General features: G+C 38.0%; 1 protein-coding gene across 1 annotated transcript in view; it reads right to left on the bottom strand.

Moving 5' to 3' along the window:
* LOC136261180 (CD5 antigen-like) overlaps nucleotides 1–26,015 on the bottom strand; it is a 91,631-nt gene that overhangs the window by 47,036 nt on the left and 18,580 nt on the right. The window contains exon 3 of the mRNA XM_066055153.1: nucleotides 8,928–9,233. Within this exon, the coding sequence (XP_065911225.1) occupies nucleotides 8,928–9,233 (306 nt within the window). The remainder of the gene's footprint in view (nucleotides 1–8,927; nucleotides 9,234–26,015) is intronic.

The following is a 26,015-nucleotide window of genomic DNA, read 5'->3' as shown; positions in this document are numbered from 1 at the left end:
AAAATTTTTACCATTAACCTACCATCACAGCCATTTCTTGGCCGCCACCTTGGATTTTACATCTTTTTCACCATTGCCTTTTTGGGGCCGCACCTTTTTCTACAGCTTAGCTGTTTTTGATTAGATTTCACTTCTTTTTGTATTTGTATACCCCAAAGCCAGCCTATGGCCAGCTTTAGAACTTTTTAAAACTATCTTTTTTTCTTTACCACAGGAAGAAGAAAAGACGAAGCAGATGTACTTTAAATATTTTATCAGTAAATGTACAAATTATATATATATATATATATATATATATATAAAATACATAATTATTACAGAAATCTCCATGGTGGTTTCTTTATAACTGAACACTCTACAAAGTGACTTCTTCTAGCTGATATCTCTACAGTGTCACTTGTTTGTAGTTGAACTCTCTACATTATGGTTTCTTTGTAGCTGAACTCTCTACAAAGTAACTTCTTCTAGTTGATGTCTCTACAGGGTCAGCTGAACTCTCTACATGATGGTTTTCTTTGCAGCTGAACTCTCTACAAGGTAACTTCTTCTCGCTGATGTCTCTACAGGGTCACTTGTTTGTAGTTGAACTCTCTACATGATGGTTTCTTTGTAGCTGAACTCTCTACATGATGGTTTCTTTGTAGCTGAACTCTCTACAAAGTAACTTCTTCTAGCTGATGTCTCTACAGGGTCACTAGTTTGTAGCTGAACTCTCTACATGATGGTTTTCTTTGCAGCTGAACTCTCTACAAGGTAACTTCTTCTCGCTGATGTCTCTACAGGGTCACTTGTTTGTAGTTGAACTCTCTACATGATGGTTTCTTTGTAGCTGAACTCTCTACATGATGGTTTCTTTGTAGCTGAAATCTCTACAAAGTAACTTCTTCTAGCTGATGTCTCTACAGGGTCACTAGTTTGTAGCTGAACTCTCTACATGGTGGTTTCTTTGTAACTGAACTCTCTACAAGGTGACTTCTTCTAGCTGATCTTTCTACAAGGTGATTTGTTATAGTTGAACTCTCTACATGATGGTTTCTTTGCAGCTGAATTCTCTACAAGGTAACTTCTTTAGCTGATCTCTGTACAGGGTGATTTGTTTGTAGCTGAACTCTCTACAGGTGATTTGTTTGCAGTTGAACTCTCTACATGATGATTTCTTTGTAGTTGAACTCTCCACAAGGTAATTTCTTCTATCTGATCTCTGTACAGGGTGAATTGTTTGTAGTTGAACTCTCTACAAGGTAACTTCTTCTAGCTGATCTCTCTAAACAGGGTGATTTGTTTGTAGCTGAACTCTCTACAGGTGATTTGTTTGTAGCTGAACTCTCTACATGGTGGTTTCTTTGTAACTGAACTCTCTACAAGGTGACTTCTTCTAGCTCATCTTTCTACAGGGTGATTTGTTTGTAGCTGAACTCTCTACAAAGAACTTCTTCAAACTGATCTCTGTACAGGGTGAATTGTTTGTAGCTGAACTCTCTACAAGGTAACTTCTTCTAGCTGATCTCTATACAGAATGACTTGTTTGTAGCTGAACTCTCTACATGATGGTTTCTTTGTATCTGAATTCTCTAAAAGGTAACTTCTTCTAGCTGATCTTTCTACAGGGCGATTTGCTTGTAGCTGAATTCTCCACAATGTAATTTGGTTGCAGCTGAACTCTCTACATGGTGATTTCTTGTAGCTGAGCTCTCTACAAGGTGACTTCTTCTAGCTGAACTCTCTACAGAGTGATCTTTTCGTAGCTGAAACTCTCCACAGTGTGATTTGTTTGCAGCTGAACTCTCTACATGATGGATTCTTTGTAGCTGAACTCTCTACAAGGTGACTTCTTCTTGCTGAACTCTCTACAGGGTGAATTGTTTGTAGCTGATCTCTCTACATGATAGTTTCTTTGTAGCTGAACTCTCAACAAGGTAACTTCTTCTAGCTGATCTTTCTACAGAGCAATTTGCTTGGAGCTGATTTCTCTACAGGATGATTTGTTTGCAGCTGAACTCTCTACAAGGTGACTTCTTCTAGCTGATCTCTCTACAGTGTGAACTGTTTGCAGCTGAACTCTCTACATGGTGCATAGTTTCTTTGAAACTAAACTCTCTACAAGGTGACTTCTTCTTGCTGAACTCTCTACAGGGTGAATTGTTTGTAGCTGATCTCTCTACATGATAGTTTCTTTGTAGCTGAACTCTCCACAAGGTAACTTCTTCTAGCTGATCTTTCTACAGAGCAATTTGTTTGTAGCTGATTTCTCTACAGGATGATTTGTTTGCAGCTGAACTCTCTACATGGTGGTTTCTTTGTAGCTGAACTCTCTACAAGGTGACTTCTTCTAGCTGATCTTTCTACAGAGCAATTTGTTTGTAGCTGATTTCTCTACAGGGTGATTTGTTTGTAGCTGAACTCTCTACAAGGTAACTTTTTCTAGCTGATCTCTCTACAGGGTGAACTGTTTGCAGCCGAACGCTCTGCAGGGTGATTTAAACGCTCTACAGGGTGAATTCTTTGCAGCTGAACTCTCTACATGGTGGTTTATTTGTAACTGAACTCTCTACAAGGTAACTTCTTCTAGCTGAACTCTCTACAGTGTGATCTTTTTGTAGATGATCTCTGTACAGAGTGATTTGTTTGCAGCTGAACTCTCTACATGATGGTTTCTTTGTAGCTGAACTCTCTACAAGGTAACTTCTTCTAGCTGAACTCTCTACAGTGTGATCTTTTTGTAGATGATCTCTCTACAGAGTGATTTGTTTGCAGCTGACCTCTCTACATGATGGTTTCTTTGTAGCTGAACGCTCTACAAGGTAACTTTTTCTAGCTGATCTCTCTACAGGGTGAACTGTTTGCAGCCGAACTCTCTGCAGGGTGATTTAAACATTCTACAGGGTGACTCCTTTGCAGCTGAACTCTCTACATGATAGTTTATTTGTAACTGAACTCTCTACAAGGTAACTTCTTCTAGCTGATCTTTCTACAGGGCGGTTTGTAGCTGAATTCTCTACAGGGTGATTTATTTGCAGCTGAACTATCTATAGGGTGAATTTTTCTAGCTGAACTCTCTACAGGGTGATCTTTTCGTAGCTGAACTCTCTCCAGGATGATTTTTTCAGCTGAACTCTCTACATGATGGTTTCTGTGTAGCTGAACTCTCTACAAGGTGACTTCTTCTAGCTGATCTCTCTACAGGGTGATTTGTTTGAAGCTGAACTCTCTACATGGTGCATAGTTTCTTTGTAACTGAACTATCTACAATGTGGCTTCTTCTAGCTGATCTCTCCACAGGGTGATTTGTTTCTAGGTTAACTCTCTACAGGGTGACTTGCCTGTAGCTGAATTGTCTATCAGATTAACTGGTTGTAGCTGAATTCCCTACAGAATAACTTGCAATATAATATAATTCTTTGATGGAGTAAGTTATAAACGTAGCCGAATGCTCTATTAGGTTGACTGTTCTATTAGAGTATCTCGATCTCGCATTTGCAACACGTAGTTGGCTTTCGAATCCTGACTCAGTGGTTTGTTATCCCATTCTTCTGTACTACTGCAAGGACTTTCTATGATGATTATTCCAGCTACACACCGATTTTCAGCTCATTGCTCTAAGCGGTTTGCCTGGTAGGCGTGAAAACTAATAGTTTTTTATAAAAATCGATTGTGTAATTGTGACACAGGTTGGGTTTTGTGTCATATCTCCATGTTCTTTATTTCAATTCCTTTCAAACCACAAAAAGGCACTCCTACGATGGTTACTCCATCTACATATAAATTTTCAACTCATTCCTCCAAGGCGTTTACCCTGTAGGCGTGACAGACCTTCGACCTTATTTTACGCACATAATCGATCATAACTCCGTGAATGTTCATCGGATTCCTACCAAAGTTGGTACTGAGATCCGCCTTAATGAGCCCTTCAAGTGTGCCAAATTTCAGCACTATCCGAGTACGCATTCGTGTTTTATGTAAATATTTTAATAACGACAATTCAGCTGAATTTGGTGCCGCTTGGTATTGGCACAAAATTCACCTGAATTGTCAGTATTAAAATTTTTACCATTAACCTACCATCACAGCCATTTCTTGGCCGCCACCTTGGATTTCACATCTTTTTTCACCATAGCCTGTCTGAGGGCCGCACTTTTTTAACAGCTTGGCTGTTTTGGATTAGATTTCACTTCTTTTTGTATTTGTATACCCCAAAGCCAGCCTATGGCCGGCTTTAGGGCTTTTTTTAACCTATCATTGTTTCTTTACTACAGGAAGAAGAAAATATGAAGCAGGATGATTTCTTTGTAGTAGCTGACCTCTCTACAAGGTTATCCTTCTAGCTGATCTCTATACCGGATGACTTGTTTGTAGCTGAACTCTCTACAGGGTGGTTTGTTTGTAGTTGAATTTTCTACAGGGCGATTTGTTTGCAGCTGAACTCTCTACATGGTAGTTTCTTTGTAGCTGAACTATCTACAATGTAACTTCTTCTAGCTGAACTCTCTACAGGGTGACTTTTTTCTAGCTAATCTCTCTACAGGGTGACTTGTTTGTAGCTGAACTCTCTACAGGGTGATTTGTTTGTAGCTGAACTCTCTACAAGGTAACTTCTTCTAGCTGATCTTTCTACAGGGTGATTTGTTTGTAGCTGAATTCTCTACAGGGTGGTTTATTTGTAGCTGAACTCTGTACAGGGTGACTTGTTCCTAGCTGAACTCTCTACAGGTGATTTGTTTGCAGCTGAACTCTCTTACATGGTGGTTTATTTGTAGCTGAACTCTCTACCAGGTGACTTCACAAGATGACTTGTTTCTAACTGAACTCTCTACAGTTCATAGCGGAACTTTCTACTGGGTGATTTGTTTGCAGCTGAACTCTTTGCATGATTGTTTCTTTGTAACTGAACTCTCTACAAGGTAACTTCTTCTAGCTGATCTCTCTACAGGGCAATTTGTTTGAGCTGAACTCTCTACATGATGATTTCTTTGTAGCTGAACTCTCTATTAGGTACCTTCTTCTGGCTGATCTGACTACAGGGTGACTTGTTTGTAACTGAATTCCCTACAGAATAACTTGCAATGTAATATAATTGAATAAATTATAAATGCAGCTGAATGCTTTATTAGGGTGACTGTTCTATTAGAGTATCTCGATCTCGTATTTGTTACACGTAGTTGCCTTTCGAATCATAACTCGGTGGTTTGTAATCCGATTCTTCTGTACTACTGCAAGGACTTTCTATGATGATTATTTCAGCTACATACTGATTTTCAGCTCATTGCTCTAAGCAGTTTTCCTGATAGACATGAAAACTAATAGCTTTTTTATTCATAAAAATCGATCGCGTAATTTTGACACAGGTCGGGTTTTGTGTCATATCTCCGTGGTCTTTATCCCGATTTCTTTCAAACCACAAAAAGGCACTCCTACGATGGTTGCTCCATCTACATAGCAATTTTCAACTGATTCCTCAAAGGAGTTTACCCTGTAGGCGTGACAGACTTTCGACCTTATTTTACGCAAATAATTGGTCATAACTCCGTAAATGTTCATCGGATTCTTACCAAAGTTGGTACAGAGATCCGCCTTAATGAGTCCTTTAAGTGTGCTAAATTTCAGCCCGATCCGAGCACGCATTCGTGTTTTATGGCGGATTTTGCGAAGTGTGCGAAATGAAGAAGAAAAAAACGAAGAAATTTAAATGAAATTTTGTTCGCTCGTATCTTGGAAATGGCTGGAGCGAGTTTCTTCAAATTTGGTGTGTAGACTCCCCTTGCTGGCCGGCACCTCTCTAGCAAATTTGGTTCCAATCGGATAAGGGATCACAGAGCTACATAGGTGTGAAAAGTGCGTTTTCTTTCTTCCTGTTAATATACTCACGGGTAGCACGCCGGCTTCTTGGGCCACACGACACACTACCGTGTGTCTTGATTCTTGGAATGCACTCAAATCTAGCAAAGAAGACTCCCTTCAATGTCTGTGTATTTCCTCCCCTTATAGAATTAATCCCATAATCCCACACCATAAGTTTTTTCCTATTTATAAAGTTTGTTTATTTTACTATCATTCTTATAACAGTGTAATTGGTTTATACATACATCTTTCCAATGTATTCTCCTATTCCTAGAAGGTGGGTTTTGGAAGGGGACTGAGTCTTATTCCACTGGCTACACAGTTAACTCAACTAGTACACACAGTTTTTTTCTGCGCATGTGTTCATAATGCTTTCCACTTAATACCTAGTACCACTGGTGCTATGGTGCAGGTGTCCTACATACACAGTGCATAGCCTTTATATACTCTCCAATGTTTGCTAGCTGGACAAGCATGTAAATTATCCCCCTCCTTTAACTTGGTTTAGACTTCATCTAACAGTAGTATTGTAGCTACACATTAAATTGATTTTCTAGAACAGCATTTCTAGAAAAGGTACTGTTCATACAGTAATGTATGGGAGCGTTAACATAGTAGTAATATACATGAAATGTGAGAAAATTAAAATTTATTCCAGACAAGTACACGAAAAAAATTAGAATTTTCAACTAGAGTAGGGATCATAGCACATCAATAAAAAGTACTGAAACAAGTTGGAGTAGTCCATGACAGTAAAACAAAAGGAAGCGTTATATCCCTACTGTGCTCAAGATACCATAACGGAAATGCACAGTAGGGATATAACACTTCTTATTGTTTTACTTTCATGGTCCACTCCAACTTGTTTCAGTACTTTTTATCGATGTGCTATGGTCCCCACTCTAGTTGAAAATTCCATAAATTTTTGTGTACTTGTTTGTTAATTTTTTTTGTAAATAATTTTATTATGACTGGTAAACCCACGCATACCATATCTGAAATGGCACCACGCATGCGCCTGTGCTATATCAATTATCATCTGAAAAGTGAAGTATCCATTACGCTTCGTTGTCAGCTATGTTCAACCTGTTACACAGCATTTCGAATCAAGAACTTTCCTGGAAACACTTCTAAAATCTACGCATACCAAAAGAAATAGTGCTGCTCCCCAATTTTATTAATTATCGTCTGAAAGGTGAAGTATCCATTACGCTTCGCTGTCGGCTATGTTCAACCCGTTACACAGCAATACGAATCAAGAACTGTTTGAAAAGCACCTCTGCAATATAAATAGCCACTGTGAAAAATACGGACGATTTCCGTTTCGAAGGGAAACCATTACGTGCTCGCACCAAATCGACACATTTCCCTGTCAGCAAAGATGAATGGGACACAAAGGAGGACACTGGTAAATTCATGAAGAATGCATTGTACGTACTGCGGTATGCCAAAAGGCACCTGTCGGGCAGAAGTGACGTCGAACAGTGAAAAAATCAAGCCCATAGCATTAGCCGTTATCGAGTTACGTTTGTCTGAAAGCATCAGTCAGTCAGTTACTTACTTACTTAGTCAGGTAGTAGAACATTCTGTCGGATAAAAAATTTTAAAATTCCGTAGCAACTTGTTGAAAGCATTTCGGGTTGATCTGAAAGCTTGTTTGGGCTTAGTTTTACCTCACCAATACTGCCTCATCATCATAAGGGAAAATTGAGGCTGGTTTTTGGGTGATATTATTTCGTGGACCACGCTTACTCCTTTGTGGTCCCTACTATACAGTTACTATCATACTGTATGATATGAGTGGTGACAAAAGAAAAAAAAAACAGATGTGTAGCTTACTGAACAGTAATCACAATGTAACATATGAGTCTAAGAATTTTATTTACTTTCATGACAATAAGAAACACTAACTAAAGGACATTAGCTTAACTTCAGTCACATACAGTAGCCAATATCAAGAGTCCATAATAAGACTCTTGCTAATATGTTATAGCTTACAGTGAAGTAGTGATAAAATGTACCATTATGGCTTTTAGCATACCACTTTGTGCACTTTGTGAAAAATGCATCAAACTTGGCACATAGACTGTGTTTCCAATGTCATTCAGTTTTGGATATGGTGCCATCACATATTTGACTTTTGGTGACTTTTAGGACCAATTTTATATTGAAAATTCATCATTCTTGTCTGGCTTTATCTACTCAAGGTATTACTTTACATCATTAAAACATGGTTTCAAATTAAAGGTCTTGTTTGAAGGAACAACTTTGTTTCCAAATATTTGAAGTTAACAGTAATTTCATTTCAAAGTTGTGATCATAAGTAGGGATCACCCCAGAACTGATGTGCACAACCTAAAATGCTTCCTTTAAAATCATTCTAGAGACATCTTACGAGACAAAAATCACCTTTAGGGAATAATAGTAGATCTAACATCAAATACAGCACTGATTAAAAACAAGAAAACACTTACAGCAGGCCAGATACAGAATTAAAAAAAAAACCAAAACTCAAATATTTATCTGCCAGCCTGACCACAGTCACAATGCTGGAGGCCAAATGAAGCAGTGTATGGCCACCATTTTATGCCACAATAACAACCTCATCAGTGGCATGGCCTTTTGGGAGTTCTGACAAATCTGTGCCCTCTGCACCTTTGTTTTCTTTTATTTTCAATCAGGCTGGTCGCATAGGATAAAGTTCAAATGCACCTCAAAGCAAAACAAAACGCTTCTACAAAGCCATTTTCACCATTTAAAAAATCTATTTGAGAATATCACTCTGGATTCCCAGTCAATATTTTATGATAGCACAGTAATTCAAGCCTTATCTCTACCATTAAACATTATGTATTTCACAAAATATTAGGTCAGTACAAAATTTCATGACTATATAGCAGTTACACAAATTATTAGGTGGACAAAAAGTAACTAATCACAAAACAAGAATGATCAGATCATTTCATATAAGTTATGCATACAGTGTAGCTAAACAGCAAAGTCAACATTTTAGATGTACTGTATAATGTAAACACAGGGATAAATTCAACATCAATAATGTGTAATAAAGATAATGCAAAATAAACACATACCTCCAGCACATTTCACACCAGCATCTTCACTATGATCACAGTAATGATTTCCCCATCCAAAGTGTGTACAGTCTCCAATTGTTTGTTCATTACCAGCACAACGTAGATCATCAAGCCAGATAGGACCACTACCCTGTCCATAGTATGCAGAGTGTGTAGCATTAACTGCTATACCAAGACCCAGTTCACTGCATACAACTTGTGCATCATTCAAGTCCCATCCATCATCACACACTGTACCCCATTCACCATTGTGATACACCTCCACTCTACCTTCATAGCTAGTTGGACCATTAACAAGACGAACTATAATTAAATAACACACCATATCACTAGCAATTTGATAAATATATCATTAGGGAAGTGACCATTTCAACACCTTTAAACAACTTCATTTGTTAAAGGCTGCAGCATAACAGAAACTGGGGAACTTGGGTCTTTAAAAGTGATAAAGGTAGCAATAATTTCACTGACATACCTTAATAATTATGTTAATTTCATTCACAAGGTCAACAATAAAGATAGTGACCAATAAACTAAAAGTCATAATAAACTACAAATAAAGTATTGTAGAGTCTGGTTGTTAGGTACATATGCCTAAATAAGTTCCTGAAAAAAATATTGTGATCAACATATAGTTGTTAAACACATGCGCCTAATAATTAAACCTCATCGTGATTATTTATGTATTCACTCTCTCTTAGGGAGGTGTGAATTACAGTCATTACATATATGCCAATATTTTGAGTCCAGTTTTAATGTACTCAATCCTTTGTGTGGAGAAGACTGCTTCGCTTGGTCAGTATAGTAAAGGCATGTATTTTGGCTTTCTATTTCATGAAATTTTGCAATATACACTATTAGCAAACCTCTAGCATTTCTTCTCTTGTATAGCTCCTCCATCTTATGTTGGAGTTTCGTGTTCGTCCACATGCATTTATCAACCATCATTAAGTACAAGAAATAGGTATGCGCTTAACAGGTAATATGCGTTTAATATATACGTTCGCTTAACAACCAGACTCTATGGTAGTTTTCTGGATATCAAGTATATAGATTTGGCAAACGCTTCAAGAATTGTTCATTTTGTGCGATAAAAGCCCCAAATGATTGTAGATGCTTGGTGCAGTATACTAATAAGGGTACCACACAAAGAGGTTATAGCATTTGCTATTCTATTTTACATAACTGATTCCATTAATTTAAAAAGTGCCTAGCTATGATCACTAGCAAGTTTCTATTTTGGTGGTGTATATGTAATGTTATAATAAACACACTCATCAATGCAAAATTTGTAAAATTAAAAGAATGTATTTTATCTTCAAGCAAACTTAAGCAACACAATAATTTTGCAACTAAGACTCTTGTATCAAGACACACAGTAGTATGCTGTGCGGCCAAGAAAGCTGACATGCCACATTTTCAGTATATTTACAGGAAGAAAAAAACCCACGATTTTCATGCACATGTAGCTCCATGCTCACTTCTCGGATTGGAATCATTTTTATACTGCAAATTCCCTCCACCTTCAGCACCCCACATACCAACTTTGAGTACCGCAATTGTGAAATATAAGGCCAATAATTGTAGATTCCTTGTTTCCTGTCACCTGGCTGCATGGTAATTTTAGAGCTGCATGCAAATTTATTATTGCATTTGATAGTCACGTGACCTAAATATTAATACTGGCAGGGGGTTCAGTTGTGTGGTTGTGTCATTGGGATGAAGACTAGGTTAGTGGATAGGTGGACTCTGATGTGAGTTTCTGATGTTATTTTGTGCATGGAATCTGGCCTAATACTAGCAGTGAATCTCTTCAAGTAGGACATTGAGATGCACGAGTCCCATTCTCAATCTGTTAATGTGTGAAACATTCGGAAAATTCGTACTGTTGAAGTTGATGGTACAGAGTCAGGTTAGTAAGTACAGTACTAGCTAGCAAGTGTCACTACAAGCATGGCAAACCCAGCAGCTCTATATGAAAATGCCTTTCTGGCTGCTCAGGAAACACTGCAACACTTCAAATCTAACTTTCTAGAGGTTTGAATTTTAGTAAAATCTTTCAAATCACAACTAACCTTGAATCTAGTTCTCCTGAATCTGAGAGAAAAAAAAGCAATTTGGAGTTAATGGGAAGGATATAAAATAATAGATTTTAACAATATAATAAATATAAGCTGCCCGCCCGCATGGTATTTTTTTTGTCTGACTAGGACGGGAAACAAGGAATTTACAATTGTTGGTCTAAGCCTTTAAAGTCCGGCTTAATTTCTTCATTTCCTTCTTCATTTAGGGGACTTGTCGTTCTTCATTTAGGGGACTTGGGGGGGGGGGGGGAGGGGGTTAGACTATACTTTTCACACACTTTACAAGAAGCATTATAAAATGCAAATGCATAGTTCGATTGCCTTGAGCTTTGGTATACTTTATGAGTGTATTGTAGCATAATCACGTACGATTATTTGCATTAAAAAAGGCCAACTTGTTGTCACGCTTATAGGGTAAACTGCTTATGGGAATAACTTAAAAATTTGTATATGTATAGGTTTACAATTATAACTCAAACCTTTTGTGGTTTAAAAGAAATCGTATTGACAGCTATAGAGTTACAAGGCAAAAACCAAGCAATTGTAAATTGCGGGGTTCAAATACTCTAATAAAACTGTCACTGCAAAGTAAAAAAAGGTGCATGAAAAATGTCTTACCATCATTCAAACCAGGAACCTCCATACTGAACATGCAAATCCTTAACCATTGAGCTACTGCTATCACGGCTGATCACCTAACTTAATTTCTACTTTGTTATAAATGAAAATTCTAGCTAAAATCTACTCAATAGTACAAGTTCATAATTTCACAGATCTAACAACGGAAAGTCTAGATTGTTCTAGAACACTCTGTGTGTGTTCTATTAGAAATCCTCAAAAAACGTGCGATTTATTAGAGCTTTACAAAAGTAATCAAATAAACCCTGTAATACAATACTATTACAACTTCTCTACTATTCCATTGAATCAAAGCTGATATAGCCATTTTGGCACACTCGTTTTTAAAGTGGGTATTTTTGGCGGCGCGCATCACTTTTGATGCAAACCCTGCTTAAACAGTACTACCGTACTGTTTGATACTATTGGTATCCCACAAAACACTATATTTGATATGAAGGAGTTGGCTAACAAGATCTGCTTACTGACAAAGCACATGTACTGTACATTTTTTTAAGAACAGTTGTCCAAACCCCATTTTGAGATGGATATAATATATATCTAGTTGTATATCGAACATAGTTCAGAATTTGAATAGAGCACATTGCTCATTGCGTGTTATAGAGCTGAAATTCATAGAGGGGCGTACAGGACATCCATACTATATCCAATGAATTTGGTGACTGTAAGCATGGGTAGATAATGACGGGGGTTGCAACACATGGCAAGCAACTACGACACATAGATACACCAGTAGTGCCGGATAAGTCAGTACTGTACCACTGCTAATCTGGCTAATTGTGTGAGGGACCAATAAACTAGCACTGTAAGAACTGGTAAAGGAACCACTATTAGGAGCAATCGTGGGAGAATAGGAAGGGGGATTCTGAAACTAGTCACAGAGTTGGGGGTAATGCACTACATTTACGCATTATGTAATATTATTTTTGCAGTAACGAGTAATATAATACATATCCTATGTTACATGATGAAGTAGCGAGTAATATATAATCGATAATGCATCCCAAAAATTGTAACTCGTTACTTCTTTTCAAGGTGCAGTTTAGTCAGCCTCGTGGTCAGTTGTTTTTTAAAAAAGCCCAGACAGCACTAGAGACAGAGTTGCACACATAAACAAAGATGCATGAGTAGTGCCCTTGAGGCCAACACACCAAAACAAAGTATGCTTTTGTGGCTGAATTTCACCTTACTAGTGTCACTTGTAGGCTGGTAGCTTGTATTTTAGGAGGATGGACTAACTTATAGCTATAAAAATTAATGTAACACATTACTAGTTATAGCCGTCCAAGCAACAGGCAATATGTAACTTGTCACCCCTTCAGTTGAACAATATGAACCGCAGCATGCCACATGATGTAGAAGCAACGAGCAACATATTACCTTTCTAGAGTAATAACCCCTGTCAGCATACATGAAAATGATCAATTATTTCTAGGCATTAGATTATTATTTATTATTAAGGAAGCTATCCTTATTTAAGTCAACAAACCTTTGTTTCCTTATTTAAGTCAACAAACCTTTGCTGTATCACAAACTCTCACAAAACTGGGCTTTTTAAGCAATCAAGAGTATTAAGCGTCTCTAGAAATAATTATCGTACCGATAATGTTAAGGTTACGGGTTACCCAGTAAATAATTTTGTAGGCGCTTTGCTTATTGTTCTGTTTTAACCGTTTTGCACGGAAGAACATACTAAAATAACATAGCACATCAACGTACAAGAAATACCAAAAGCGGCCATACACTCAACAAGAGATGCGCTTGTACAGAAATGCAGGCACTAAACAGCGAAACTGTTGAGTTGCTATTCATCAAAAACCAGGTTTCATGGGAAGCCACACCATGATATTTAGCAGTAATAATCTATTACTAAGTGATTTCTAGGTCCTCACGAACGAATTGAGTTGTTATCCGATTGTAACAGCACTGTAGTGCACTCGCGGTATTTCCGTAGCAGAACTAATCACCATTATCCTTGAAAGATACGATAATTAACCAGCCTCTAATCAGTTTTCCCACAAAGTCTCCACGACAGGACCTAGATAATATAACCACCCATTGACACTGCCATAAAAATTTAGTACTAATTAGCTGACAGCTGCTATTTTTGATGAACAACAACCACATTAAGCAGTAGCGCTAAATGTTGGTTCAACCATATTGGGGGACTTAATTCTACGCATGACTTGTAAATTATTAACACTCTCTTTGTTTGATTCCTCCGCTATTATCACGTGGCCATACAACGCTTTAAAGTTAACAACCTTCTCACTAACACCTGCTTGAGTTTCGTGCCAATATTGCACCATCCATTATCACGCATCGAAAAATAATAACCTATTATTAAGCGCCTAACCCGTAACCTTAACCCTTGAAAGCTTTCCATGACCTTGTAAAGGCGAGACTGGAAACCAGTCAGCAACTTTCTAGAACTTCAATGGCCTTGTAAAGGCGAGACTGGAAACCAGTCAGCAACTTTCTAGAACTTCATGACCACCACAATCGCAAAACAAGGCGAAGCTACTAGAAAAGAGAAACACCTGCGAAGGACGAATTTCCTGAGGAGGAAATTCCTGACTTCGCAGGTGAGGAAATTCCTGAATTTCCTGAGGAGGAAATTCCTTCTGCTGAGGACGAATTTCCTGACTTTGACATTGGTTAAGTTAAGTACGTATAGGTAGTAATAAGTATACAGTTAGGTAATAAGTAGTAGTATGTTGTAGTTTTCAGTATGTAATTAAAATTAATCCCGGAGGTGGGGACATGGAAAACACCTGCGAACACCTGATGCAATCAGATGCCGAGATCGCCAATTGTGCCAGACGTCAGGAACTCCTTAACTAGCCACAATCATACTTGTACACATAAAAAAAATGCTACGAACTCACCGAGAAGAACCAGCGGCGACAACGAACACTATCCGAAGCCTACCTCCGCCAGTATTCGCTTACTGCTGAGGACGAATTTCCTGACTTTGACATTGGTTAAGTTAAGTACGTATAGGTAGTAATAAGTATATAGTTAGGTAATGAGTAGTAGTATGTTGTAGTTTTCAGTATGTAACATTATGGTTTTTTTTTTTTAAGCCTACCATTCACCTCAGAGTCACGCCCGACCATCATGTCATCTGGCCTGAGCCCAGAGATCTTCGGAGGCAGTGATGCTGTTACTTGCTGTACACATTGTCCACTGCCAATTTTTGAGCACATGGTGCATCTGCGCATGTGCAAGTATTCTTATTAAGGCACAACTATTCCTATTATTGTCCATCGCCTGATGCCTCGCGTAGCCAGACCCATTCTTCGCGTGACGCTTATCGATTGATAATTATAAGCGCCTAGCTGCGAGAGAGTCTGGTATAGTTCGAATAGTAAAGTTGTTCTGACACCCTGAGCTATTTTAGGGTGGTAATGAAACACGTGGTTAACTTTCATCACGCCACGTCTTATTGCGGGTTGTTAGCAAATTCCTTTCTCTATTGACAGTATATATAAGCCACTAGTCCGCAATATGACGTGGTAGTCTGGCGGCGCCCGCCCCCTCCAACCAATAGTTTCAATATTCATCATTTCATTTCCTTCTCAACCAGTGCCAGATCAGGAGGCTTCAATCCCTCTACCACTAACAAGCAACGACCCTTTTACTTTGTAAGGATCTGTCACTTTAATGGAATGCATTTCCTTTAATTTACATATTGACACTATCAGGAACAGAGTCAAATCTTATTTCTGGGATTATTTCATTCATAACTTTGACCCCCTCAATCCTCATACACTGCACTACCTCTGTCCCTATAGTCGGCATGTTACTGATCATTTCTCAATTAACTACACACTGTTTTAGACAATTTATCATGTAATCTTTTTATCATTATTATAATTACTACTTTTGGCTGTAGGAACAAAGACCTTTAGTACACCATGTGCATTGTTATTCTTGTATATGTGTGTGTGTGTACCTGACCTCATGCTTGTGTGTTTGTGTGTGTGTGTACTATAAACAGGCATGTAGCCAGGGATTTTGAAAGGGGGGTTCTTTTTGACCAAAAGTGGACCTTTAGTAAAGGTCCAAATATTGTGACTGTTCTATTAGAGTGGTTGACTGCTCTATTAGAGTATCTCGATCTTGCATTGTATTTAATCCATGCAATGAATGAGTTACTCGAAGCGCTTAATTTAGTTTCTTATTAGTGGTATCTAGTAAACTGTAGTTAATGGACTTTTGCTCCTGAAAATTTGGACTTGTATACCAAAAATTGTGGACCTTTTTTCCAAGAGGGCGGTTCTTCAGAACCCCCCAAACCCCCCCCCCCTGGCTACGGGCCTGATAAAGTATTAATAAATAAAAGCGCTCTAGCTCTGACTGTCCTATTAGAGCATTTCAATATATCAGTATTGTTTATGTACCATGATACACATGTACTGTATCAATATATTTCCATATCAATATGTGTCACAGATCCCTAATAGCCATGCTGTACAATGTAGTAATTGCTGTCCAGCCTTATGGTAATATGTGCTTTGTATATGAATTAATAAAATAAGGTTATTATAAGTCTACCGGAAAACCATTAAGAAAAGAGAAATGGACAAGATAGGTAAGGTAACCACTCATTATGTATGCAACTGAGAAACTGTAAATTTGAGAAACTTCAGATGAAGACTCTCAAATTGTCACAATGTCATTTGAGTCAGCTGTTTGTAGTTATCTATACTGAATTAAGCACAAGGCCTACATGCATGGATAGTTTAATACATACTATTGTAATAACCTGGTATAATACAATACCGTCATTGTACTGCAATGCTAATTTGACAAACTATACCATTTATTGGGCTGCTGACACCACTCAACCAGTGGAACATAGAGCCTAAAATATTATCCATCCAAACCCAAAAAGCCTTATGGCAATGACCAAAGCATTTGGGTAAGCCAAAAATCACTTGGATAACACTAAATCCATTCATAAAGAAAGCTTAAATCAACTACTCTACTAGAACATACATTTCACAAGTGACCAATAGAAACCATAGAACACAGATGGGCATACTGTTAACTCCAATTATATGATTTGCTTGTCTGTGCCTTAATGCAAATGACTATTGTTCATGCTTATTATGATACATAATACACATACCATTATATTGTTAGGTCATACACAACCAATGTAACCGGATAAATGGAAAATGTTTTGTAGAAGGGGAGGAAGGGGAGTGGGCTACACCATAAAAATCTTCTATTTTTATAATGTAAGCTCTACCAGCTAACATTTATGCCCCATTCAATGAACCAACTCACTGGCTCCTTATTTCACTCTACTGCACTAGACCATTATCTAATGCTATGAAGACACAGGTAGGGACTCGTCGATTTCGCCAGCAAAATGTTTGGCATAATGATTGGGTAAAAGCAATGAGCATAGAACAGTCAGACACACTGAAATATCGACAATGCATAGCTAATTGTTACAAAAACAACAAGTGACAATCGAGGTACCCTAATAAAACAATCACACATGTTAAGCAATATTAGCTGGCTTCTTGCTTTACATGTTAGAAGTAATTTCTGATCAAGATATTCTAATAGAACAGTCACTTTAAGGCGAAACTGTAGCTTTGCACTTGGAAATATTCAATTAACAAAGATCAATGCTGAGCAAAATTTATAATTCTTGAGCAAAATATGGAGCATAATAGGTGAAAAATAAAAGAATTGCTGGAAAGAAAAATAGGTAGAAAAAAAAGCAAAATAGACTGGTCCCTAGACACAGGACCCTGACAAGGTGTATGTGTCCCCAGGTAGACTATCACAGTGTCAACTCCAGGGGGGATAGAGGGCCCTGAGACCAAGGAGTTTCCATCCTTAATGGGTCCCTTGGAAATCTAAGGTAGAGTGGTACATTGCCTACAGCACAAATGATTTCTAGGTATGACATAAGTTGACATACCTGACTTGCTGGTGTGGTAGGTTGCTAGACTTCCGATTTCAACGCATGTACTTTCACCATGCACATTAAATTATGATAGCTCTGCCTCAGCAAAAATAGTGTTCCAATACTACATATTCTAACCCCGTCTTTATTCAATATTGGAACAACTATTTTAAAAAACTCCCTATAATGAGACAAAACGAACCTCAAATCTATAAATGACTCTAATGTTATGCACTATTGGGGGCTGTGGGCTGTTTTTGCTTGAGCCAAGGTAGAATATTTGGACTATTAGTTCCAGCACCTAAACATAGATGGAATAAATACAGTCAGTATTTATGTATCAATTATGCTGTGTATACACTAGTGTTGTTCAATACACCTGAATCTATCTAACAGGTGTGTCACAATACAATATCAGGATACAGTAAACCTTTTCTGTATGAGATTCTCTCAAGTTAATTGAGTACATAAGTAAATTTATTTTTGTTGTTGCGTTTGCCTGCTAGCACAGTTATCTACCAAGTTTCAAGAGTTTAGGAAACTGGAAGGTAAATGAGCCAGCACAACCGAACTCCAATACAGTGTACACTACATTGAATCTAGTACTTATTGTCTGTAACATATTATGCTTTGCAATTTGAATTAGTGTGGGTCTGAACTACTATTGGTACCAGTGCTTCCTAGTTTCACTTTCCAACCTGAGTGGAAAACAATTAACACCAACATTAGTGTGACTGCTGTATTAGAGTACTTTATGCAATTTGCTTGCCTAGCAATTGGTACTTAAACCAATTGATGGCATGTTTCTCATGTCCCTAGATTGTGGCCACACCCCACCCTAATTTGGGAAAACCCTTACGCATTTGATTCTGGTAATATTTTTTTGAAGATTACCTCATTTATTGCCTAGTATAGAAAGCTATGCCAGACAACACCACCCTTGACAATATTAGAAAGTGGCATATATACACCAAATATTCCAAAACAATTGGAATATTTTTGTTCTTCCCATCACTAATGAGAAAAGCACTGGTTCACTAGCATGCACTCAAGAAGCACAACATAAATGCATGGAAATAACTATCCAATCAAAAACAGCTAAGCTGTAAAAAAAGGTGCGGCCCCAAAAAGGCCATGGTGAAAAAAGATGTGAAATCCAAGGTGGCGGCCAAGAAATGGCTGTGATGGTAGGTTAATGGTAAAAATTTTAATAATGACAATTCAGGTGAATTTGGTCTCGGCACAAAATTCACCTGAATTGTCATTATTAAAATTTTTACCATTAACCTACCATCACAGCCATTTCTTGGCCACCACCTTGGATTTCACATCTTTTTTCACCATGGCCTTTTTGGGGCCGCACCTTTTTTTACATTTAGCTGTTTTTGATTAGATTTCACTTCTTTTTGTGTTTGTATACCCCAAAGCCGGCCTATGACCAGCTTTGGGGATCAAGACACACGGTAGTGTGTCGTGCGGCCCAAGAAGCCGGCGCGTAACACCCGTGAGTATATTGACAGGAAAAAAGAAAACGCAATTTTCGCACCTCCGTAGCTCTGTGCTGCCTTGATGAAACAAGACGATGTTTGCTGTGGACACTCCCTCCACCTTCAGCACTCCACATTCCAAATTTGAGCGAAATCGCTTTAAGCGTTCCCGAGATATGCGACTTCACAAATTGGCTTAGTTTCTTGGTTTTTTTTTTTCTTCTTATTTTTCTTTCTCTTTTTGCACACTTACAAAACTGCTATAAAACGCGAACGCCATATCCGATCACCTTGAAATTTGGCACACAGAAGGGGGGTCTAAAGGCGCATCTCGGTACCAACTTTGGCTGGAATACGATAAACAGGCAAAGAGTTATGAGCGATTATTCACGAAAAATAACACCATTATGTTGTCACGCCTACATGGTAAACCGCGTATGGGAAGAAGCTGAAAATCGGTGGGTGAATAGGTTAACTATTGAATCTCAAACCTTTTGTGGTTTGAAAGAAATCGAGCTAAAAACCAGGAAGATACAACGAAAAAACCAACAGTGTGTAACAATTACGCAATCGAGATTAGCTAATAAAAAACGACTGCTTGCCACGCCTACCAGGTAAACCGCTAGGGGTAATGCTTTGAAAATCGCTGTACAGATGGAGTTATCATCTTAGAAAGGCTCTTCAATGGTGTAGAAAAATCTTACTAAAAGCCACGGAGTTATAACACGAAATCCAACTTGGTGTAGAAAGTGCGAGATCGAGATACTCTAATAGAGCAGTCATCCTAATAGAGCAGTCATCCTAATAGAGCAGTCATCCTAATAGAGCAGTCATCCTAATAGAGCAGTCACTCGAAGAGAATTCAAGAGATCAGCTAGAAACAAGTAACCTGTATAGAGATCAGCTAGAAACAAGTCACCCTGTAGAGAGATCAGCCACAAACAATTCACCCTGTAGAGAGATCAGCTAGAAGAAGTTACCTTGTAGGGAATTCATGCAACTATAGAAAGAGATAATTCAGCTAGAAGAAATCACCTTGTAGAATTCAGCTACAAAGAAACCACAATGTAGAGAGTTCAGCTACAAACAAATCACCCTGTAGAGAGATCAGATAGAAGAAGTTAACTAGTAGAGAGTTCAGCTACAAAGAAACCATCATTTACAGAGTTCAGCTGCAAACAAATCACCTGTAGAGAGTTCAGCTACAAAGAAATCTCCCTGTAGAGAGATCAGCTAGGAGAAGTTTCCTTGTAGAGAGTTCAGTTACAAAGAAAGCACCATGTAGAGAATTCGTTTACAAACTAGTGACCCTGTAGAGACATCAGCTAGAAGAAGTTACCTTGTAAAGAGTTCAGCTACAAAGAAACCATTCTGTAAAGAGCTCAGCTGCAAAAAAATCACCTGTACATAATTCCACTACAAACAAGTCACCCTATAGAAAGATCAGCTAGAAGAAGTTACCTCGAAGAGAGTTCAGTTACAAAGAAACCACCATGTAGAGAATTCGTTTACAAACTAGTGACCCTGTAGAGACATCAGCTAGAAGAAGTTACCTTGTAAAGAGTTCAGCTACATAGAAACCATTCTGTAAAGAGCTCAGCTGCAAACAAATCACCTGTACAGAATTCAGCTACAAACAAATCACCCTGTAGAGAGATCAGCTAGAAGAAGTTGCCTTGTAGAGAGTTCAGCTACAAAGAAACCATCATGTGGAGAGTTCAGCTGCAAAGAAATCACCTGTAGAGAATTCAGCTACAAACAAATCTCCATGTAGAGAGATCAGCTAGGAGAAGTTTCCTTGTAGAGAGTTCAGTTACAAAGAAACCACCATGTAGAGAATTTGTTTACAAACTAGTGACCCTGTAGAGACATCAGCTAGAAGAAGTTACCTTGTAAACAGTTCAGCTACAAACAAATCACCCTGTAGAGAGATCAGCTAGAAGAAGTTACCTTGTAGAGAGTTCAGCTACAAAGAAACCACCATGTAGAGAGTTCAGCTGCAAAGAAATCACGCTGTAGAAAATGCAGCCACGAACAAATTGCCCTGTAGAAAGATCAGTTAGAAGAAGTTACCTTGTAGAGAATTCAGCTACAAAGAAACCATTCTGTAAAGAGCTCAGCTGCAAACAAATCACCTGTACAGAATTCAGCTACAAACAAATCACCCTGTAGAGAGATCAGCTAGAAGAAGTTACCTTGTAGAGAGTTCAGCTACAAAGAAAACATCATGTGGAGAGTTCAGCTGCAAACAAATCACCTGTAGAGAATTCAGCTACAAACCAATCTCCCTGTAGAGAGATCAGCTAGAAGAAGTTTCCTTGTAGAGAGTTCAGCCACAAACAAATCATCCTGTAGAAAGATCAGCTAGAAGAAGTTACCTTGTAGAGAATTCAGCTACAAAGAAACCGTTTTGTAAAGAGCTCAGCTGCAAACAAATCACCTGTACAGAATTCAGCTACAAACAAATCACCCTGTAGAGAGATCAGCTAGAAGAAGTTACCTTGTAGAGAGTTCAGCTACAAAAAAAACATCATGTGGAGAGTTCAGCTGCAAACAAATCACCTGTAGAGAGTTCAGCTACAAACCAATCTCCCTGTAGAGAGATCAGCTAGAAGAAGTTTCCTTGTAGAGAGTTCAGCCACAAACAAATCATCCTGTAGAAAGATCAGCTAGAAGAAGTTACCTTGTAGAGAGTTCAGTTACAAAGAAACCACCATGTAGAAAGTTCAGCTACAAACTAGTGACCTTGTGGAGACATCAGCTAGAAGAAACTACCTTGTAGAGAGCTCAGCTACAAAGAAACCATTCTGTAAAGAGCTCAGCTACAAACAAATCACCTGTACAGAATTCAGCTACAAACAAATCACCCTGTAGAAAGATCAGCTAGAAGAAGTCACCTTGTAGAGAGTTCAGCTACAAACAAATCACCCTGTAGAGAGTTCAGCTGCAAACAAATCTCCCTGTAGAGAGTTTAGTTAGAAGAAGTTACCTTGTAGAGAGTTCAGCTACAAAGAAACCATTCTGTAAAGAGCTCAGCTGCAAACAAATCACCTGTATAGAATTCAGCTACAAACAAATCACCTTGTAGAAAGATCAGCTAGAAGAAGTCACCTTGTAGACAGTTCAGCTACAAAGAAACCACCATGTAGGGAGTTCAGCTAAAAGAAGTTACCTTGTACAGAGTTCAGCTACGAAGAAACCATCATGAAGAGAGTTCAGCTGCAAACAAATCTCCCTGTATAAAGTTTAGTTAGAAGAAGTTACCTTGTAGAGAATTCAGCTACAAAGAAACCATTCTGTAAAGAGCTCAGCTGCAAACAAATCACCTGTATAGAATTCAGCTACAAACAAATTACCCTGTAGAGAGATCAGCTAGAAGAAATTATCTTGTAGATAGTTGAGCTACAAACAAATCACCCTGTAGAGAGATCAGCTAGAAGAAGTTACCTTGTAGAGAGTTCAGCTACAAATTTAAAGAAACCATCATGTGGAGAGTTCAGCTGCAAACAAATCACCTGTAGAGAGTTCAGCTACAAAGAAACCACCATGTAGGGAGTTCAGCTAGAAGAAGTTACCTTGTAGAGAGTTCAACTACAAAGAAACCATCATGAAGAGAGTTCAGCTGCAAACAAATCACTTTGTAGAGAGATCAGCTAGAAGAAGTCACCTTGTAGAGAGTTCAGCTGCAAACAAATCACCCTGTAGAAAAATCAGCTACAAACAAATCACCTGTAGAGAGTTCAGCTACAAAGAAACCACCATGTAGGGAGTTCAGCTAGAAGACGTTACCTTGTAGAGAGGTCAGCTACAAAGAAACCATCATGAAGAGAGTTCAGCTGCAAACAAATCTCCCTGTAGAGAGTTCAGTTAGAAGAAGTTACCTTGTAGAGAGTTCAGCTACAAAGAAACCATCATGTGGAGAGTTCAGCTGCAAACAAATCACCTGTAGACAGTTCAGCTACTAAGAAACCACCATGTAGGGAGTTCAGCTAGAAGAAGTTACCTTGTAGAGAATTCAGCTACAGTAAAAAGAAACCACCATGTAGAGAGTTCAGCTGCAAAGAAATCACCCTTTAGAAAATTCTGCCACAAACAAATTGCTAGGGACCCGCCAATTATGCTGGCATAATTTTGAGCATAATAGGTACCTAAAAGCAGTGAGCATAATGCCAGCATAATAGGTTAAATATTTATACGACAGTATAAATTCTTGCTGGAAAAATGACATTTGCAAAATAAGATCGATATACTCTAATAGAGCAGTCAGTAACTCTAATAGAACAATCATCAAACTGAATGTTCTATTAGAGTATATCGATCTTTTCTCTTACATGCAGCAAGAATTTATTATTTGTGTTCCAGCCACCCATTTTTTTCTTTCTATACAGTGTTAAACTAGTAGCAAAGTATATCAACTAAGGCATGAACATTGAGCATAATCGAGCATAATAGGTAAATATTGAACATTAATTTGAGCATAATAGGTGAATTTTTGAGCAGTGCAGCATAGCATAATAGGTAAAATTATGAGCATAATCGGCGGGTCCCTACAAATTGCCCTGTAGAAAGATCAGTTAGAAGAAGTTATCTTGTAGAGAGTTCAGCTACAAAGAAACCAGCATGTAGAGAGTTCAGCTAGAAGAAATTACCTTGTAGAGAGTTCAGCTACAAAGAAACCATCATCTAGATAGTTCAGCTGCAAACAAATAACCTGTAGAGAGTTCAGCTACAAACAAATCTCGCTGTAGAGAGATCAGTTAGAAGAAGTTACCTTGTAGAGAGTTCAGCTACAAAGAAACCATTCTGTAAAGAGCTCAGCAGCAAAAAAATCACCTGTACAGAATCCAGCTACAAATAAATCACCCTGTAGAGAGAACAGCTAGAAGAAGTTACCTTGAAGAGTGTTCAGTTACAAAGAAACCACCATGGACAGTTCTGTAATAAATATATGTATTATATAGATAATTTGTACATTTACTGATAAAATCAGAAATATTTAAGGTACATCTGCTTCATCTTTTCTTTTTCCTGTGGTAAAGAAAAAAAGATAGGTTTATAAAGTCCCAAAGCAGGCAATAGGCCGGCTTTGGGGTATGCAAATACAAAAAGAAGTGAAATCTAATCCAAAACAGCCAAGCTGTAAAAAAGGTGTGCGGCCCTCAAAAAGGCTATGGTGAAAAAAGATGTGAAATCCAAGGTGGCGGCCAAGAAAAGGCTGTGATGGTAGGTTAATGGTAAAAATTTTAATAACGACAATTCAGGTGAATTTGGTGCCGCTTGGTCAATTGGCACAAAATTCACCTGAATTGTCGTTATTAAAATTTTTACCATTAACCTACCATCACAGCCATTTCTTGGCCGCCACCTTGGATTTCACATCTTTTTTCACCATAGCCTTTTTGAGGGCCGCACACCTTTTTTACAGCTTGGCTGTTTTGGATTAGATTTTCTTTTCTTTACCACAGGAAGAAGAAAAGATGAAGCAGATGTTAAATACTTTAAATATTTCTGATTTGTATAGGTAATCACACACATTTGAGTGCAATTAGGGAATAATTGTACGAGTAACAGTCAAAATTGCACGAGGCGAAGCCGAGTGCAATTTTGGCTGTTACGAGTACAATTATTCCATAATTGCACGAAAATGCATGTGATTGCCTACTAATCACATAGTGACCACCCTTCATGTTTTGTAGTACACATCTATCCAGTTCTATGTGGCCATTAACTTCTTCCAGGTGATTGCATCATCCTTCTTTGTATTACATCATTTGTTGTTGCACTTAAAAGGCTTCACGTGTCAGCAGTTCTGATTGGCTACTCAAAATGACCACATATGTTGCACTTAAAAGGCTTCTATTGTCAGCTTATTTGATTGGCTATTCATTATAAATTATCACTTTCTTGTTGCACTTAAAAGGCTTCTGTTATTCCGCTATTTTATTGGCTACTTTACAGTGCAATTACAGAAACAAGGCCATGCGATTTGGGATTAATTGCACTCCTACTATTGGGACTAATGTATGAATCACTATGTGATTAGTACTAGTAATAGCATGGGTAGCAGTGAAATTTGGGATAAATATCACGAGTGTTGTATTGGAAATTTACCGTTTCCAATACAACAAGAGTGGTATTTATCCCAAATTTCACTGCTACCCATGCTATTCCCAGTTAATACCATACTCGCTGCATATGCGCATGCCGTGCATTAGCGTTGCTATGTACGCAATTTGTCACTATGTACTAAACATGTGTCAACACTAATTATTAACATAAATTCTAGCCAATGAAATTGCAATTACAACTTTTTCCCTGCTACCAGTGAAATACGGGATAAATTTCACTGCTACTATTGAGACTTTTGTATGGGCAGTGAAACAGGTATGGTATTATATCAGTAAATGTACAAATTATATATATATATATATATATATATAATACATATATTCATTACAGAACACTCTACACGGTGGTTTCTTTATAACTGAACACTCTACAATGTAACTTCTTCTAGCTGATGTCTCTACAGGGTCATTTGTTTGTAGTTGAACTCTCTACATGATGGTTTCTTTGTAGCTGAACTCTCTACAAAGTAACTTCTTCTAGCTGATGTCTCTACAGGGTCATTTGTTTGTAGTTGAACTTTCTACATGATGGTTTCTTTGTAGCTGAGCTCTCTACAAAGTAACTTCTTCTAGCTGATGTCTCTACAGGGTCACTAGTTTGTAGCTGAACTCTCTACATGGTGGTTTCTTTGTAACTGAACTCTCTACAAGGTGACTTCTTCTAGCTGATCTTTCTACAAGGTGATTTGTTTATAGTTGAACTCTCTACATGATGGTTTCTTTGTAGCTGAATTCTCTAAAAGATAACTTCTTCTACCTGATCTTTCTACAGGGCGATTTGTTTGTAGCTGAATTCTCCACAAGTTAATTTAGTT

This window comes from Dysidea avara, chromosome 7, assembly GCF_963678975.1.
Source record: "Dysidea avara chromosome 7, odDysAvar1.4, whole genome shotgun sequence".
NCBI lineage: Eukaryota > Metazoa > Porifera > Demospongiae > Dictyoceratida > Dysideidae > Dysidea > Dysidea avara.
The sequence above is the reverse complement of the archived record's forward strand: the minus strand, read 5'-3'. Positions and strand labels throughout refer to the sequence as shown.